At 37.5% G+C, this 18,650-nt stretch overlaps 2 protein-coding genes across 4 annotated transcripts in view; one reads left to right on the top strand and one right to left on the bottom strand.

Annotated features, from left to right (window-relative positions):
* The first annotated feature begins 2,955 nt into the window (after positions 1 to 2,955).
* The window catches only part of LOC103512402 (ribosome biogenesis protein TSR3 homolog), an 18,960-nt gene continuing 3,265 nt past the window's right edge, over positions 2,956 to 18,650 (top strand). Inside the window, exons 1-4 of one of the 3 annotated variants that reach the window (XM_026825889.1) lie at positions 2,957 to 3,298; positions 3,677 to 3,829; positions 9,729 to 9,971; positions 14,504 to 14,643. In XM_026825889.1, coding sequence (XP_026681690.1) covers positions 3,112 to 3,298; positions 3,677 to 3,829; positions 9,729 to 9,971; positions 14,504 to 14,625 — 705 coding nt within the window. In that variant the 5' untranslated portion in view covers positions 2,957 to 3,111 and the 3' untranslated portion in view covers positions 14,626 to 14,643. Of the gene's footprint in view, positions 3,299 to 3,676; positions 3,830 to 9,728; positions 9,972 to 14,503; positions 14,657 to 18,650 lie in introns of all 3 variants that reach the window. The other 2 variants (XM_008477166.3, XM_008477164.3) reach the window with 2 other exon arrangements.
* LOC113468752 (heme oxygenase 2) lies at positions 6,016 to 8,003 on the bottom strand. Its single transcript, XM_026825890.1, has 4 exons — positions 7,718 to 8,003; positions 6,803 to 6,938; positions 6,309 to 6,409; positions 6,016 to 6,165 (listed from the first exon to the last, which is right to left on the bottom strand). The coding sequence occupies exons 2-4, from the start codon at positions 6,927 to 6,929 to the stop codon at positions 6,019 to 6,021; spliced, it is 375 nt and encodes a 124-aa protein (XP_026681691.1). The 5' UTR covers positions 6,930 to 6,938; positions 7,718 to 8,003; the 3' UTR covers positions 6,016 to 6,018.

Below are 18,650 nucleotides of genomic sequence, written 5' to 3'. Positions count from 1 at the left end.
GCAAGAACCACCAACGTGCCCTGGACTCGATGCAAGCATCCCTGGAAGCCGAGGCTAAGGGCAAGGCTGAGGCCCTGCGCATGAAGAAGAAGCTCGAGGCTGACATCAATGAACTGGAAATCGCCCTGGACCACGCTAACAAGGTACGTGTAGCGGCTATTTCTAGGAAGAAATATGTATAAGTAGTGCTTTATTTAAAATAATTAATTTTAATTATTTATAAATAAACCTTAATGTAAATTACATTAAATTAATATCACCGCTTTTTATTTATCTCCTTTGTTACCTTTTAGCGTCTAGCACTATCTGACTTACAGTTGGAATGTTACGGGTTCGATACTCCCCTGTGTGAGATTGACTATTTACAGGCCTATATATATACACACAAGAGGAGTATCGAACCCGTAACTTTTTAGCTGTAAGTCCAATAGTGTTAGAAGTTGTACCATTCGATTCGGCGTTAAAAATCACATAGGAAAGACTATTCACATGCTTATTTTTTTGTCAATAGTCCTGTTACCTACATTAAAACAGGTTAACCAGTAACCAGTGCTCAAAAAGTCGAATCGCTGAGTCGGAAGCAACGCCTGTAATTTAGAAATTCAATGCAAAAAGTAGTACAAGCCCAACTTTGCCGACGCCTTCGGTGCTTTCCCTCCCAGATTTGACCTGCATCCCGACGGCGACTTTTAAGTTTAAACAAACCTCTCCTAGGCTTTAAGTTTAAGTTAAGACACCAACCATTAACCTAAGTCCCGCGTCACTGGCGAAACAAGAGAGAAGAGAATGTATAGCGAATGTGAACGTCGAAGGCTTATACGAAAGTTGAAAGAAAAGCGAAATAAACCCTTAAAATAGGCGAAAAACCCTTAAAATAGGCGTAAAAAACCTTGAAATAGATTTACAAAACTCTGTTAATAAGTAAACTAATTTTATACTGTTTGGATTTTTTTTAGACCAATTGAAATCGTTTTATTCCATGGGATCTGGAAATTCGAAATAGCTGTCACTTCGGAAGTGTGATTTTCTTTGTTCTAAATTATTTTCCTTTTTTTTTAACTTTGAAAAAATTCTTAGGTTTTTTTTACATATCGATGGATAACTCTGATCATAAATTTGTTAGATATTCGAACGTATTGTCCTTTTTCTCCTCCGCCAAAAGAGTAGAAAATTTTCACCGAACTATTTTAAGGTTAGAGAAATTAAATATTGTTGTTTTGTAAATATTTTTTTTTAGTTTCAATAGCAACTGTGGGGAGGAACTGTGTACAAAGTAAATTCGTTGAAGAATTCAATGTCTTTTGCCGTTTTAGATTCAGGGTTATTCCGGGTTATTTTGAAAAGTTTTATTTTCATGCTTTTAGCGTTTGGCCAATCGAAATCCTGAGACAAAGATCACACTTCTTGAAAACTCATCCCTTTAAAACAAATCCTTTTTATTTATATTTTTGTTTTTCAACAGAAAATAATTAATTTTAATTATTTATAAATAAACCTTAATGTAAATTACATTAAATTAATATCACCGCTTTTTATTTATCTCCTCTGTTACCTTTTAGCTTCTAGCACTATCTGACTTACAGTTGGAATGTTACGGGTTCGATACTCCCCTGTGTAAGATTGACTATTTACAGGCCTTTATATATATATACACACACAAGAGGAGTATCGAACCCGTAACTTTTTAGCTGTAAGTCCAATAGTGTTAAAACTTGTACCATTCGATTCGGCGTTAAAAATCACATAGGAAAGACTATTCACATGCTTATTTGTCACTAGTCCTGTTACCTACATTAAAACGGGTTAACCAGTAACTAGTGCTCAAAAAGTCGAATCGCTGAGTCGAAAGCAACGCCTGTAATTTAGAAATTCAATGCAACAAGCAGTACAAAAAAAGGGTACCGCTGCCGAACCGTAAAAGTCTGTGGCCATAGTTTCGGAACCGCTTGAGAATATATGGGGCTTAAACTGCAAAATTTAGTCTCAAAACTGAAATAGACCGTAAAATCTGGCAGTTAAGCCCCTTATGTTCTGAAGCGGTTCCGAAACTATGAGTCTGAAGTGACCATATTTTCGGAACCGCTTGAAAACATATGGGGCTTAAACCACAAAATTTAGTGTCAAAATTGACTGTGCTGCTGAAATAGACCATACAATTTATGTTCTGAAGCGGTTCCAAAACTATGGTCACTAGGGAGTAAAATTATCAAATTTGAGTCGCATACATCTCGATCTTTCATACTTTCCTGTGTGAAGGGATTTTACTAGTTTTTTTTTACTTTCTATTACTACAGTATAGCGAGCTATGTAATGAAAGTTGAAAGTATTGCAATCGGTCTATTTTACTAGTTTTTTTTTACTTTCTATTACTACAGTATAGCGAGCTATGTAATGAAAGTTGAAAGTATTGCAATCGGTCTATTCACGCGGAATCGAATGGTGAAACTTTTAGAACTGTCCGACTTAATGTAATAGAAAGTCGTGTGATGTTCACACCAGATTTTTGTAAATAGTAATAAAAAAAATATTGACACCAATGGTATATAGTTTGTAGTACAGCGATCACTCGATTGCAGGCAATTTTTCATAACATAATAATATAAAGCTCCCATTTCGTAATGGTCAATTTTTTATGAGGACCTCGATGGAGAAAGTTTGAAAGTTGTAGAAACTTTCTAGCCTAGAAAGTAAGAAAAGAACAAGGTTTCATGAGGTTAGAGTCGATTCTTTGAGTCGAATATTTGAAAAGAATCGAATCGTGGTATTCGAATATTCAAAAAGAGTCGAATATCCCATCCCTACAAAAAAGTTATTTCCAGTGCTATCAAATTTCAAAATTTCGCGCTGATCTGAAGTGAGCCAAAACCTCAACGCGGTCGCTAGGCAACCCGTGGTTGCTAGGCGATGCATTTGTTTATGAAGTGTGAAGTTGGCAAATTTTTGATAACATGTATTTGCGTTTTCACTTTTCCAAATTTGAAATTTTGATTTTTGATTTAAGTGATAAGATTTGATAAGAAGTGCTGATAAAGATCATCAAGTATTTTTGCCCCATGTACTAGTGATTCTCACCTATTCCCCCCCCCCCCCCCCCCCCCCCCTCATTACAATATGAACAAGAACAGAAATAAATCAACAGGCAGGAAATGCAAGTATCAGAAGAATAATTTCAAGCACAGTAGAGGATCAAAGCAGAGTGAAGCAGAAGGCTCAGGCGATTTGAGTGATGTTTGTCACAGACTCAATATTGACGGTTCTGATGCTGAAGAAGACTCGGAGAATTCTCATTCTGAATCAGGTACCTACCTAAGTAAAGGATGAGATTTTGATCTTCTGGTATAAAATACTCGATAACTATATAACTAGAGACAGTGACCTGTAGAACTTGTGCTGAAGAAGACTCGGAGAATTCTCATTCTGAATCAGGTACCTACCTAAGTAAAGGATGAGATTTTGATCTTCTGGTATAAAATACTTGATAACAATATAACTAGAGACAGTGACCTGTAGAACTTACTCAAAAGAGGGCCCTTACATGGCCCAAAAATATATGATCAGGCCCCAAATCTAATGGGAATTTTTCCTTGAAATATTGAACATTTTTTTTTTTTTCTAAATGGGTATTGCTAAAAATGTCTGCTAAATGGTTTGCTAACTCTCTGATTTTTAATTTCAGGTGAAAGTTCTGATGACAGTTGTACTGATGTTGACATACAATTCCCCGTAGCAATGTGGGACATGAAACATTGTGACCCAAAGAAATGTTCTGGCAGAAAACTAGCACGTCACAATCTCATAAAAATACTCAAACTCGGAGAAAGGTTCAGAGGTAAGGAAATGATCAGAAGGTCTACTTAAGTACTGCTTCCAATTCTCATTTTCTGCTATAGTTTTCAGGTAAATGTTTAGGAGAGCTTGGATAAATGTACCTGCTCCCATGGCGTAGTGGTCACTGCACTCGCCTTGCACGCGGGAGACCCGGGTTCGATTCCCTGTGGGGTCAAGAAATTTGTATCATGCAAATGATTGATTCCGTGACTGGGCTGTTGCGGGGCCCACTCAGCCTCGTGAGGAAAATGAGTAGTGGAACTTGTGAATTTTCAGTTCTATGCTTTGTGGGTGGTCAAATTGTCAATTTTTGTTGACAAAATTCCATACCTCAGCTGGGATTGAACCCATGTTCTCCTGTTTATTCTGGGGTATCATGTTTTAGGATTTCCCAAGGAGGCAAAATTCTACTTGGATAAGTTCAAATGGGGCAGAACTTTTCTCACATTAAATGAAGAACTGCTCGACTTGTACAAAGCCTGTGATACGGTTTTATTTATTTTTTTGATGAGTTCACAAGTTAAAAATTGACCTTATTCCATTTGTATTGGGTCAGCCACTATCAGGTAGACCTAACAGATACCTAACCTGATACCTGATGAGCATACACACTATCAGGTAGACCTGACAGGTACGGCTGAAAAGGTCTACCTGATAGTGAGTGACTGGCCTTGGGCCTTCTTCACAAAGTTACTGAGTATTCAGTAGAGGATAACATGTATGTATAATTGCTTATATCATAATAAATTCTTTATCTAATCTTCCCCGTTCTGATTCGTTTTCCACAGGGACACAGACCCAAGCCCAACTTTGCCGACGCCTTCGGTGCTTTCCCTCCCAGATTTGACCTGCTAAAAGGACTATTGTGCAACAATGCACAGAATGGTACAGATAAGAATTCTTCATAGGTTTGATCGAGTCGAGGAACTTATGACCTTAAAATTATATACCACGAATATTCGATAACCTTAAGACTTTTAATCTATAATCCTATTTGTTTCTTATCACTTATCAGAAGCTAAAAGTCAAAGGTTTTCAACAGAACTTCCAAAAGTTCCAAAACGCACTTAATAATACTGTTATTCAACAAGAACACCTTTCGACTTTCCGCCAGCAACTGTTCACGCGTTTGGCGACTGAATTGGGTCGACTCATCGTCCAGAATCGACTTAATTTGGCGCTTGAGTTGACCCACATTGACGCTTGGGTCGAAGGAGAGAACCTGGTCTTGATAGTTGGACTTCATCAGGGAGAGCTGACGCTTTTTGTTGATGATTTGACCCCCTGAAAGCACACCTAAAAGAGAGTTTGTTTTTAGTTTTAATCGAAGTTAGTCAAAAATGGTTGAGATCTAAATGGGCATGATTACTCCAGTAAAATTTATTTATTTTATTTATTTATTTTACATTTAACCCAAGAATAGTTTGGCAGAAAATGTTCAAAAATAGAAGGAAAATTTTTCAAAAGATTTTGGGCCTTTTTGTTGATGATTTGACCCCCTGAAAGCACACCTAAAAGAGAGTTTGTTTTTAGTTTTAATCGAAGTTAGTCAAAAATGGTTGAGATTTTAATGGGCATGATTACTCCAGTGGTAATTTATTTATTTTATTATGGGAAATACCCAATTTCCGTAATGCACTTGTCATACAGAAGGTCCAGGGTTTGATACCCACCATCAATTTGACATTTAACCCAAGAATAGTTTGGCAGAAATGTTCAAAAATCAAAAATAGAAGGAAAATTTGTCAAAAGATTTTGGGCCTGATTGGGCTTTCAAGGGCCTAAGGAAGCCTAGTTAGCTTGGTTGGTAGTGCATCTGCCTTGTAAGCGCTAGGCCGCGGGTTTGATTCCCACCCAGGGCGGATTTTATCCTGATGGGATAATGTTCGTTCTCGGAACGGCTGGCTTTCTCCTATCCTATCTTCCTTCTCTCTTTGATTTTGGGATGATAAGACCATAGCAGTTACAGTTAGTTCTATAATGAAACATAAAATAAACAAATAATAATAAAATAAAACAACTCACCCAGATACATATGATACACATATGCAATCAACAGTGTATCATTTGTTTGCTTCAGATCTTCCAGATGGTTCAAATAATTGACCACACTCTCACGAGGTTTATAGTCAGCTTTCCAATCTGGGCCTAGATAATGTTCCAAATCAGCTTCAAAAGCTTCTGTCCGCTTCATGTCCGATCTTCCAGATGGTTCAAATAATTGACCACACTCTCACGAGGTTTATAGTCAGCTTTCCAATCTGGGCCTAGATAATGTTCCAAATCGGCTTCAAAAGCTTCCGTCCGCTTCATGTCTGAAATGTTGAACTGTTGAAGGTACTGGTTGCTCTTGTGTTCTTCCATGGCAGATTCGAGAAATTTGAATACTTCATAGAACACGAGAAGACCTTCGATCCAAATGCTTGTGTCAGACATTGCTGGAAATTGTGTGTGAACAAATGAAATTAATTCACCTTATGGTACTGGTTGCTCTTGTGTTCTTCCATGGCAGATTCGAGAAATTTGAATACTTCATAGAACACGAGAAGACCTTCGATCCAAATGCTCGTGTCAGACATTGCTGGAAATTGTGTGAGAACAAATGAAATTAATTCACCTTACTAGATTTTATGACTTGACTTGGATTTAAATCACCAACCTCCAGATCCAAAGTCCACCATGCTGATCACACCAATGAAGTTGGTATTAGCCAGCCTAGTTAGTGTGGAAGGTAGTGCTGGTTGTAGGTTCAATTACCACTCTAGGCAATGTTTATTCTAAATAGATAAGAATTGTTTTTTGAATAGCTGGATTTCTCCTATCCTTTCACCTTCTTCTGTCTTAGATTATGGGATGATAAGAACTCTTTGTTCAGTTCCCTCTATCAAACCTCTTCAAAGAATTTGGCAGTATAACTTACTAATTTAGATATTGAAAGAGTTAACCATGAAAAAAATAAGGAGTATGTTCATACCAAGGACAAGCTTTGCATTGACCAAAGCATCACTCAAGTCATGAACATCCCTTGTCACTTTCCTCATTTCCTTTGAAAAAGGAACATCAGCACTTGAAGCTGGAGTTCCATTTGTTTTCTTCTCCATTGTGAAAGTCTGAAAATGAAAAGGAATTTTAATTGTGTTAAGCAGAAATGATTGTCACAAATGTTGTTCCCTGCTTAATGCACTACGCTAAATTTTATGACTTGACTTGGACTCGAACCACCAACCTCCAGATCAGAAGTCCACCTCGCTAACTACTACACCACTGAGTGAAGCTGGAGTTCCATTTGTTTTCTTCTCCATTGTGAAAGTCTGAAAATGAAGACAATAGGAAATATTTAGGTAAGACAAAAGAGTACGATAGGTGGGTAAGTAACAAAGTATATTATTTATTTAAGGGATTTATTGTACCATTTTTACATTGATCGTATGCAGGTACCTTCCAAAAACTGTGAAGTAAGATGTCATTAAAGTAGGTTCACTTATTTTAACAAAAATTAAATAGAACCTCAAAAGAGAATCATTGTGAAAGTCTGAAAATGAAGACAATAGGAAATATTTAGGTAAGACAAAAGAGTAAGATAGGTGGGTAAGTAACAAAGTATATTATTTATTTAAGGGATTTTTTGTACCATTTTTACATTGATCATATTATGCAGGTATCTTCCAAAAACTGTGAAGTAAGATGTCATTAAAGTAGGTTCACTTAATTTAACAAAAATTAAATAGAACCTCAAAAGAGAACGCCTATTGTTGGGAGACAAAGACCATTGTGAAGGCTAGGTATGTCCATTTATTGGCGGTAGGTAGCGGTAGAATAAAAGACAGTAGGTGATACAAAGAAAAAATTACTTAAATGATAAAATCTACCTAAGGAGGTAGCTACTTACTCTAGACGTTTTTCCTTTGTTAGAATATTTGCACTAAAAGGACTATTGTGCAACAATGCACAGAATGGTACAGATAAGAATTCTTCATAGGTTTGATCGAGTCGAGGAACTTATGACCTTACAATTATATACCACGAATATTCGATAACCTTAAGACTTTTAATCTATAATCCTATTTGTTCTCTTATCACTTATCAAAAGCTAAAAGTCAAAGGTTTTCAACAGAACTTCCAAAAGTTCCAAAACGCAAAAAAGTTATTTCCAGTGCTATCAAATTTCAAAATTTCGCGCTGATCTGAAGTGAGCCAAAACTTCAACGCGGTCGCAAGGCAACCCGTGGTTGCTAGGCGACGCGTTTGTTTATCAAGTGTGAAGTTGGCAAATTTTTGATAACATGTGTTTTGCGTTTTCACTTTACCAAATTTGCCCGCGTCACTGGCGAAACAAGAGAGAAGAGAATGTATAGCGAATGTGAACGTCGAAGGCTTATACGAAAGTTGAAAGAAAAGCGAAATAAACCCTTAAAATAGGCGAAAAACCCTTAAAATAGGCGTAAAAAACCTTGAAATAGATTTACAAAACTCTGTTAATAAGTAAACTAATTTTATACTGTTTGGATTTTTTTTAGACCAATTGAAATCGTTTTATTCCATGGGATCTGGAAATTCGAAATAGCTGTCACTTCGGAAGTGTGATTTTCTTTGTTCTAAATTATTTTCCTTTTTTTTTAACTTTGAAAAAATTCTTAGGTTTTTTTTACATATCGATGGATAACTCTGATCATAAATTTGTTAGATATTCGAACGTATTGTCCTTTTTCTCCTCCGCCAAAAGAGTAGAAAATTTTCACCGAACTATTTTAAGGTTAGAGAAATTAAATATTGTTGTTTTGTAAATATTTTTTTTTAGTTTCAATAGCAACTGTGGGGAGGAACTGTGTACAAAGTAAATTCGTTGAAGAATTCAATGTCTTTTGCCGTTTTAGATTCAGGGTTATTCCGGGTTATTTTGAAAAGTTTTATTTTCATGCTTTTAGCGTTTGGCCAATCGAAATCCTGAGACAAAGATCACACTTCTTGAAAACTCATCCCTTTAAAACAAATCCTTTTTATTTATATTTTTGTTTTTCAACAGAAAATAATTAATTTTAATTATTTATAAATAAACCTTAATGTAAATTACATTAAATTAATATCACCGCTTTTTATTTATCTCCTCTGTTACCTTTTAGCTTCTAGCACTATCTGACTTACAGTTGGAATGTTACGGGTTCGATACTCCCCTGTGTAAGATTGACTATTTACAGGCCTTTATATATATATACACACACAAGAGGAGTATCGAACCCGTAACTTTTTAGCTGTAAGTCCAATAGTGTTAAAACTTGTACCATTCGATTCGGCGTTAAAAATCACATAGGAAAGACTATTCACATGCTTATTTGTCACTAGTCCTGTTACCTACATTAAAACGGGTTAACCAGTAACTAGTGCTCAAAAAGTCGAATCGCTGAGTCGAAAGCAACGCCTGTAATTTAGAAATTCAATGCAACAAGCAGTACAAAAAAAGGGTACCGCTGCCGAACCGTAAAAGTCTGTGGCCATAGTTTCGGAACCGCTTGAGAATATATGGGGCTTAAACTGCAAAATTTAGTCTCAAAACTGAAATAGACCGTAAAATCTGGCAGTTAAGCCCCTTATGTTCTGAAGCGGTTCCGAAACTATGAGTCTGAAGTGACCATAGTTTCGGAACCGCTTCGGAACATATGGGGCTTAAACCACAAAATTTAGTGTCAAAATTGACTGTGCTGCTGAAACAGACCATACAATTTATGTTCTGAAGCGGTTCCGAAACTATGGTCACTAGGGAGTAAAAATTTTTAAATTCTCAAATTTGAGTCGCATACATCTCGATCTTTCATACTTTCCTGTGTGAAGGGATTTTACTAGGTTTTTTACTTTCTATTACTACAGTATGGCGAGCTATGTATGTAATGTACCCTTTTTTCCAGGAATTTGCCTGACTCCAGTTGGTGTACAGTGTGTTTCTAAAGCAGATCATGATATCATACAAGAAAATGGGGCCGCTGTTGTAGACTGCTCCTGGGCCAAAATAGAAGAAACACCTTTCAACAAAATGAAAACCAACCATCCTAGATTGTTACCATTTCTTATTGCAGCCAACCCTATCAACTATGGAAAACCTTGCAAGTTGTCTTGTGTAGAAGCTTTGGCAGCCACATTTATCATAGCAGGTGAGAGAACTAAACTAGCCCTATAGTAAAAAAAAAGTAAAATTACCAATTCAATCTTAGGGAAGAGTAAGCCCTTGTTTAGACTTAAGTCTTAAAGGGAACTTGTGAATTTTCAGTTCTATGCTATGTGGGTGGTCAAATTGTCAATTTTTGTTGACAAAATTCCATACCTCAGCTGGGATTGAACCCATGTTCTCCTGTTTATTCTGGGGTATCATGTTTTAGGATTTCCCAAGGAGGCAAAATTCTACTTGGATAAGTTCAAATGGGGCAGAACTTTTCTCACATTAAATGAAGAACTGCTTGACTTGTACAAAGAATGTGATACAATTTTTTATGAGGACCTCGATGGAGAAAGTTTGAAAGTTGTAGAAACTTTCTAGCCTAGAAAGTAAGAAAAGAACAAGGTTTCATGAGATTCTTCTCTTCTTCTTCTTCTTCTTCGCCTTGTCCCATGTTCAGATGGGGTCGGCGTTTGTCGTAGAGATATTGGGAAAATCCTACAATGCTGCAGTGAGCACCAAAGTTGTGACATAATAACACAAAGAAACTGCATTTACATTTACTCCCATTGAAGCAGAGTAGCCTCTGTCAGGATAAAATCCACCCTGGGCGGGAATTGAAACCGCGACCATGCTTACAAGGAAGATGTGCTACTGCTACCCCCCAAGCTAATTAGACTGGCTGTATATCATCTTCTTTTCAATTTTTCAAGCCTATCCTACTGGCCAGCCTAGTTAGCTTAGTTGATAGTGCGTCTGCCTTGTAAGTCTTTTGGCTAAAACAAAATTTTCCGAGTGGGATGCCCTTCGCACTCAACCTTCGCTATTGATATAGCGTGAGGATATTTGGACTAGTCTACTCCCTGTTTATAGTCCCCTAGCTAGACGCCGATCTACTCTCTGTTTATAGTCCCTCAGCCAGACCCAACTGGTTTTGGCTAAAACAAAATTTTCCGAGTGGGATGCCCTTCGCACTCAACCTTCGCTATTGATATAGCGTGAGGATATTTGGGCTAGTCTACTCCCTGTTTATAGTCCCCTAGCTAGACGCTGATCTACTCTCTGTTTATAGTCCCTCAGCCAGACTATCTACTCTCTGTTTATAGTCCCTCAGCCAGAATAAACAAGGTTTCATGAGGTATAAAGAAAATATAGAAATGTATTCTCAAGGTTTCTTATAGTGTGTAAACAAATAAAATAAAATACATCTAGATAAATGATAAAATACAACGTACAGTAAATTGATGACTAAAATAATAATAAGCACTAGGTCGCGGGTTTGATTCCCGCCCGGGGCGGACTATATCCTAAGGAGATAAGGTTCGTTCTTGGAACGAAGAGAAGGAACTGTAACTTATAAGGTCTTATCGTCCCGAAAGCGAAGAGAGAAGGAAGGATAGGAGAAAGCCAGCCGTTCCGAGAACGAACCTTATCTGTTTAGCCCAAAATTCAACCCAGGCGGAAAACGAATCCGCGACCTAGCGCTTACAAGGCAGACGCTCTAACCTCCTGGCTAACTAGACTGGCTATGACGCTTTTTTTTATAACCACGTAGCTCTGGAAAATTGAATTTGATTTACATTCTGGTACACTATTCAACAAAGCTTCACTCGCGTGCTGGAATTCCAGCATAAAGGTGTGTCCACACATAGTCCACGTTGATTCACATCGATCGATGGTCGTTGACTATGTGTGGACATACCTTTAGATCCCATCACGAGAAAACGGCTCGACCGATTTGTATGAAATTTTTTGTGGTTGTTAAGAAGAGTACTGAGGGTGACTTGGGCTACTTAAAATTATCACATTCCATTCTGATTCAATATGATGCGCTTCAAAATCACATCGATCGATGGCCGTTGACTATGTGTGGACACACCTTTAGATCCCATCACGAGAAAACGGCTCGACCGATTTGGATGAAATTTTTTGTGGTTGTTAAGAAGAGTACTGAGGGTGACTTAGGCTACTTAAAATTATCACATTCCATTCTGATTCAATATGATGCGCTTCAAAACCATGCCTCTTACGCTGCACTGATCCCGTACAAAGGACGGGTCAACCACTAGTCTTACATCAATTCAAAAAGCTTCTTCAGCAGAAAACAAATCACAATGACAATCAGTAACTTCTTAAGCAACACATAGGTGATTCTTTTCTGATCGATGGACTTAATAATACTGTTATTCAACAAGAACACCTTTCGACTTTCCGCCAGCAACTGTTCACGCGTTTGGCGACTGAATTGGGTCGACTCGTCCAGAATCGACTTAATTTGGCGCTTGAGTTGACCCACATTGACGCTTGGGTCGAACCACAATTTAACATTCCTAATTTCTCGACATTTGAGAAACTTCTACAGGCAATCCTTCCATACCCAAGTAACTATACCGTGTAACCTACAACTGTGTGGTCTACCTTTCCCTTTCAGCCGCCCAGTGTGAAATCACCCAAGTCCGGCCTTCTAGCTTAATTCTATCCACTCCATTCTTCGCCCAAACAATTCTAATTTTAAGTTTTCTAAACATAATTCCCGAATAAAAGAGATTTTCCGTAAGTGTTCGTGTTACTTCGACTTTTTTTCGTGTTACTTCGACTTTTTTCGTGTTCCTTCGACTTCCGATAGAGAGAAAGCCCTTTTTCTTCCGAATGTGATATGCGACACACGCCCCTCCCTTTTTTGCACTTTTCTGAATTTTATTTTCAAAATGCTTTCCTTTGTTTAGAATTTTTCTTCCAAGCATGAATGTAGGTACCCTTGGATGAAAGCCCTTTTTACGTTCCGATTTTCAAATGAAAATAGTAATATATTATGAATAACTTGTTTTAGCTGTAGCCGATTAGTGATGGAGGGAACTCTAACAATGAAGGACTTATCGTCCCTAAATCTAAGAGAGGACAGGATTAGCTTTTTTCTGTGTTTTTTTTAATGGTATGGCACAAAAACCAAGAACATGCCCCTGTCTTTTTCCGTGTTCTTTCTCTTTCGATGTGATATTTTTATCGAAAAACCACAAATATCTGGTGGGAGTGGTGGGATTTATGAACTAAATGAAGACCCAAGCTCTCCTAAAGCCATTGTGTTAGTGGTGGAAATTTGGCGCACAGGAACGCCCGATTTTATGGTCTTTTTGAACCTTGGACCCTTCTTATTATGCCCAGAACCCATAGAATATTTCTGGCAAATTTTCCACTTTCTATTTAGACTTTGCTCCTAGACTTCATCAGGGAGAGCTGACGCTTTTTGTTGATGATTTGACCCCCTGAAAGCACACCTAAAAGAGAGTTTGTTTTTAGTTTTAATCAAAGTTAGTCGAAAATGGTTGAGATCTTAATGGGCATGATTACTCCAGTGGTAATTTATTTATTTTCTTATGGGGAATACCCAATTTCCGTAATGCACTTGTCATACAGAAGATCCAGGGTTCGATACCCACCATCAATTTGACATTTAACCCAAGAATAGTTTGGCAGAAAATGTTCAAAAATAGAAGGAGAATTTTCCAAAAGATTTTGGGCCTGATTGGGCTTTCAAGGGCCTAAGGAAGCCAGCCTAGTTAGCTTGGTTGGGAGTGCATCTGCCTTGTAAGCGCTAGGCCGTGGGTTCGATTCCCGCCTGGAGCGTATTTTATCCTGATGGGATAATGTTCGTTCTAGGAACGGCTGGCTTTCTCCTATCCTGTCTTCCTTCTCTCTTTGATTTTGGGACGATAAGACCATAGCAGTTACAGTTCCCTCTATCAAACCTCTTAAAAAAAAGGCCCAAGGAGTTCTATAATGTTTTTTTTCCGCAACTTGTACAATCTGAATTCATTTTTTACTTTTTATCTCGAGTTTGCACGTTTATATTATACTTTTCATTTATATTGGATATTAACAAGCGAATTACAAAGCAAACAAAAATAAATATAAAATAAATTTTAAACATGGCTGCCGGGACAGAGGGTTAGAAAAAATACCCAACACTCCCATGCTATCTTTGCTTAAGTTACCACTCCAATGCAAAACTGTAGAAACAAAATCCTATCTCACCTCGTCCGAGCTCATCTCAATCCGGTACATGAAAAAATGAAAATTTGTCATTTTGAAGGGTAAGAAATGTAAAATAAAATCAATTGAATTTGGCACTTTGGGTAGGTATTTAAATATTGTTATACAGTGAAGGAAAAATCTTTGAACAGGAAGAGAAATGTAAAATGAAATTATGAAAAGGACTTTTGAAAATACCTTTTGGTTTTCAAATACCTATTAATTAATTAGTCTTATTCTAAATTAATAGTGCAAGTAGTTGAGTTCACTGACCACATTTTCTTCACTCTTTTCCCATCTCTTTAACATTGTGTAACTACAAGTCCTACCTAGTCGTACCCTAAAATAACCTGAAATTCAACACATTAATTACTCTTTTGATTGAAGATATGTATTTTCCTCATCACATCGCACAAAGTTAAACAAATCAATCCAGTCTTGAAGTTTTCTTTTTAACCAATAATATATATATATATATATTTTTTTTCGTATTAATTTCAGTGCCTGATTTCCCTCCATCGGAAAGTGAGGAAGAAGAGGAGGAGGAAGAGGAGGAGGAGGAGGAAGATAAAGCTATCGAAGACGAACTAGGAAGAATTCAAGTGGAGAAACCAGATATTTGATTCAAGTGGAGAAACCAGATATTTGATTCAAGTGGAGAGTTCCAATGTGAGACAAGCCTTATCACCTTTTGCGTCCAATGTCACCTTGGTCCACACAATCTTACCCGCTCGGTTTCGTATCAATCGCAATCTTGAGCTGATCCAAATTGTTCATCAAATCGTCCAAACACGAAAAAAAAAAAAAAAAAAAAAAAAAAAAAAAAAAAAAAAACACCTAATAACTAAAAATTCAATTCAATTCTGGTGCTCTTGTGTAGGCCCTGAACCTAGATCAAAAGTCTCTTCTCACCCCTCTGATGAGGGATGGGATGGGTATTATGCAGATGTCTCATCACAGGAAAAAAAAGTCATTCAACACTTGAGAAAGTGCAAAAACAAGACAATGTGAGTACTTACAATGTTGGGACACTCTCGGTCAAAAAACGAGTGAAAAGATTCTGAAGCCGAGCTGGAAGATGTTGAGGGCTGTGCCATAATGTTGCCTGCACAGCCAGGGAAAAAAGTCATTCAACACTTGAGAAAGTGCAAAAACAAGACAATGTGAGTACTTACAATGTTGGGACACTCTCGGTCAAAAAATGAGTGAAAAGATTCTGAAGCCGAGCTGGAAGATGTTGAGGGCTGCGCCATAATGTTGCCTGCACAGTGACCTCCTTTGCTCTCCGATTTCGGGACGATAGGACCTCCGCTCCGTTGTTACAGTTCCTTCTGCCATTTTCTATTATTTTAAGGAATCCAATGTTTTAAGGAAGAAATTTTAAGGAAGGAATTTCCTAGGATACCCATGTGTACACTTGTGCATGTACACATACGTAGGTATTCCTCTTACCATGTTTAAGAAGTAGTGTGATCACATCGATATGATTGGTGCAGGCAGCCAAGTGAAGAGCAGTGTTGCCAACATTTGGATTGTGCCAGCTGGAGTGGGGAACGGCCAGAGAAGTCGGTGCTACTCGCGTCACAGCCTGTGGGTTGGGGCGATAGAACGAAATAAACATTAACAGAATTGATTGATTTTTCCTTTATTTATATAAACTTTTTCTAAAATCGATAATAGTTCGGTATTCTTGATAACGAAATAATGCTATACATTTATCACCTCGGATTGTGCCAGCTGGAGTGGGGAACGGCCAGAGAAGTCGGTGCTACTCGCGTCACAGCCTGTGGGTTGGGGCGATAGAACGAAAGAAATATTAACAGAATTGATTGATTTTTCCTTTATTTATATAAGCTTTTTCTAAAATCGATAATACTTCGGTATTCTTGATAACGAAATAGGTAATGCCATACATTTATCACCTCATGTTAGGGAGAATACTTCCTTTTATCACCTCTTATACTGCCTTGTATCATCTCACCATTTGGCCTCTGGGGAAATGTACACGTTTTTGGCTTGGCCGCGTAGGAAACATGTCACTTTTTCGCTTGGCAGGGAAAGAGTTAATGAATGACGTCATCACTGTGACCACTGCAAACCCTAACCGATTCAACTATGCAATGAGTATTCAAACTCGCCCTAGGTCACCGGTTTGATTCCTGTCCAGGGGAAAATTTATGCAAAGAGATAAGGTACATCCTTGGGATAGCTTATTTCTCCTATCCTGCCCTATCTCTTCGGTTTAATTTATTTATGAAGTTTCCATTTATTAGTTACCTATTTAGTACAAATATCTCAATTAAATAAATAAATAATACAAATATCTCAATTAAATAAATATCTCAATTAAATTACATATGTATTGGGAAAATCCTACAATGCTGCAGTGAGCACCAAAGTTGTGACATAATAACACAAAGAAACTGCATTTACATTTAGTCCCATTGAAGCAGAGTAGCCTCTGTCGGGATAAAATCCACCCTGCGCGGGAATAGAACCCGCGACCATGCTTACAAGGTAGATGTGCTACTGCTACCCTTCAAGCTAATTAGACTGGCTGTATATAATCTTCTTTCCAATTTTCAAGCCTATCCTACTGGCCAGCCTAGTTAGCTTAGTTGATAGTGCGTCTACCTTGTAAGTCCTAGGCCGCGAGTTTGATTCCCTCCCGAGGGGGATTTTATCCTGATGGGATAATGTTCGTTCTCGGAACGGCTGGCTTTCTCCCATCCTGTCTTCCTTCTCTCTTCGACTTGGGGACAGTAAAACCTTAGCAGTTACAGTTCCCTCTATCCAAAATCTTGGGAAAAAAAGGCCTAGCCCTGAGTGTAACCACCATCTCAGGATACATTCAGCTGGTTTCCTACGTACTTGACACTGTCTGTGTATCCTTTGGAAGCGGCCTTGTGCAATGCTGTCCTGTTGCATTCATCAGTAATATTTGGATCCACACCTCGATGAATCATGATGAGCAATTTCTCCGATCAGCTGGTTTCCTACGTACTTGACACTGTCTGTGTATCCTTTGGAAGCGGCCTTGTGCAAAGCTGTCCTGTTGCATTCATCAGTAATGTTTGGATCCACACCTCGATGAATCATGATGAGCAATTTCTCCGCATTATTTGTACATGCTGCCTGATGAAATGAGCACTGGAATGAGAATAAAATTAGTTTATTGGTATTAGAAGAAACAGTGTTTTATTTGTTTTCAGTAGGAATGAGAATATAATAGTAATAAATAAAAGTGAGTGCCTAACTAGATAGTTACTTAATGGTTAGGGTCACAAACCAAGTCAAACCCAGACTCAAGTTAGCCTCGTTAGTCTTGCGGGAAAGTCCAACCTAAGTGGTGTAGTCGTTAGCACTGTGGACTTTGAATCTGGAGGTTCACCAAGTCAAGTCATAAAATTTAGCGTAGTGTATTGGGGGGGGGACTATATTTGTGTCAAGCATTTGCATATGCTTAACACAATTAAAATTCCTTTTACTGAAACAATCATCTTCTTCTTAGTCTTCTCCTGTTTACAAGGGTTGGCATTTCTTGTCTGGCCCTTCCAGACAGTCCTATTGTGTGCCTCATATCCTGATAATTTATTCTCACCCAAGTCTTGATTTACACAATCCATCCACCTTTTCTTCGGTCTCCCTCGCCCTTTTCTCCCCCTCACTTCCATTCTTTTCACTCCTTTCCCTCTGTAGGTCTTATTTTTCTTATTATTATTATTATTATTATTTTTTTTCAACATGTCCATACTACTGCAGTCCTATCAGTTGTGGAGCTTATGGACCATTATTTTTTATTATTATTATTTATCATTATTATTATTATTTTTTGTGTGAAATTTTTACCAAAAGGCCAAATCAAAAACTGATGTATGTATACCTATTTTATATTACCAACCTGAACTAGTGACCTTATCTTATCATTGTGGATCTTATCAAAATAGGAAACCATTCTAAACCGGCGACATCTGTATGACCTCTTGTTGATAGTTGGGCGAGTGCGTGAGTCACACAGAAAACGATCGGAGGCTCCAGGAGTAAAATGACCCACTCCACCAACCATATTATTTAGTTGACCTGAAGAAAAAGAAATCAAACATAAATAATTCAAGAAGAACTAAAAGTAACTCAAGTGTTTTTCATATTCCCTCTTGAAGATCCTGAGGACTTGAGCATTTTAATTGTTAATTGTGGGCAGAAATTCCCACAACATTCTTAGAATGGCTAGCTTTCTCCTATTCTATCCTCTCTTTGATTTTGGGTCGATAAGACCATTAAAACATATTTAATTCAAGAACCAAGAGCCAGCCTACATACATCTGCCTTGTAAAGACTAGGGGCAAGCTTTTTTACTCATTTTATCCAACTGGTTTGGTCCAATAATGCCGTTTGAATACTCATTGTTTACATGAGTGACGTCATTCATTTCACCGTATGAGTTTGAATACTCATTGTATCTTCCAAACGGTTATAACCGTTCAGGTCACCAGATCAACCTTCAAATTTTGCATTTGATACAGTTTGTTTACATTTTTTTTTGTTTATTTTATTTTATTATTATCATTTTTTTTTTTTTTTTTTTTTTTTTTTTAAAAATTCAAAGGGAAGGAATTTTTTTAAAAGTTTTTTTTTTTTTTTTTTTTTC

This window comes from Diaphorina citri, unplaced genomic scaffold (genome assembly GCF_000475195.1).
Source record: "Diaphorina citri unplaced genomic scaffold, Diaci psyllid genome assembly version 1.1 scaffold834, whole genome shotgun sequence".
Classification (NCBI taxonomy): domain Eukaryota; kingdom Metazoa; phylum Arthropoda; class Insecta; order Hemiptera; family Psyllidae; genus Diaphorina; species Diaphorina citri.
This window is presented reverse-complemented; position numbering and strand designations above follow the sequence as displayed.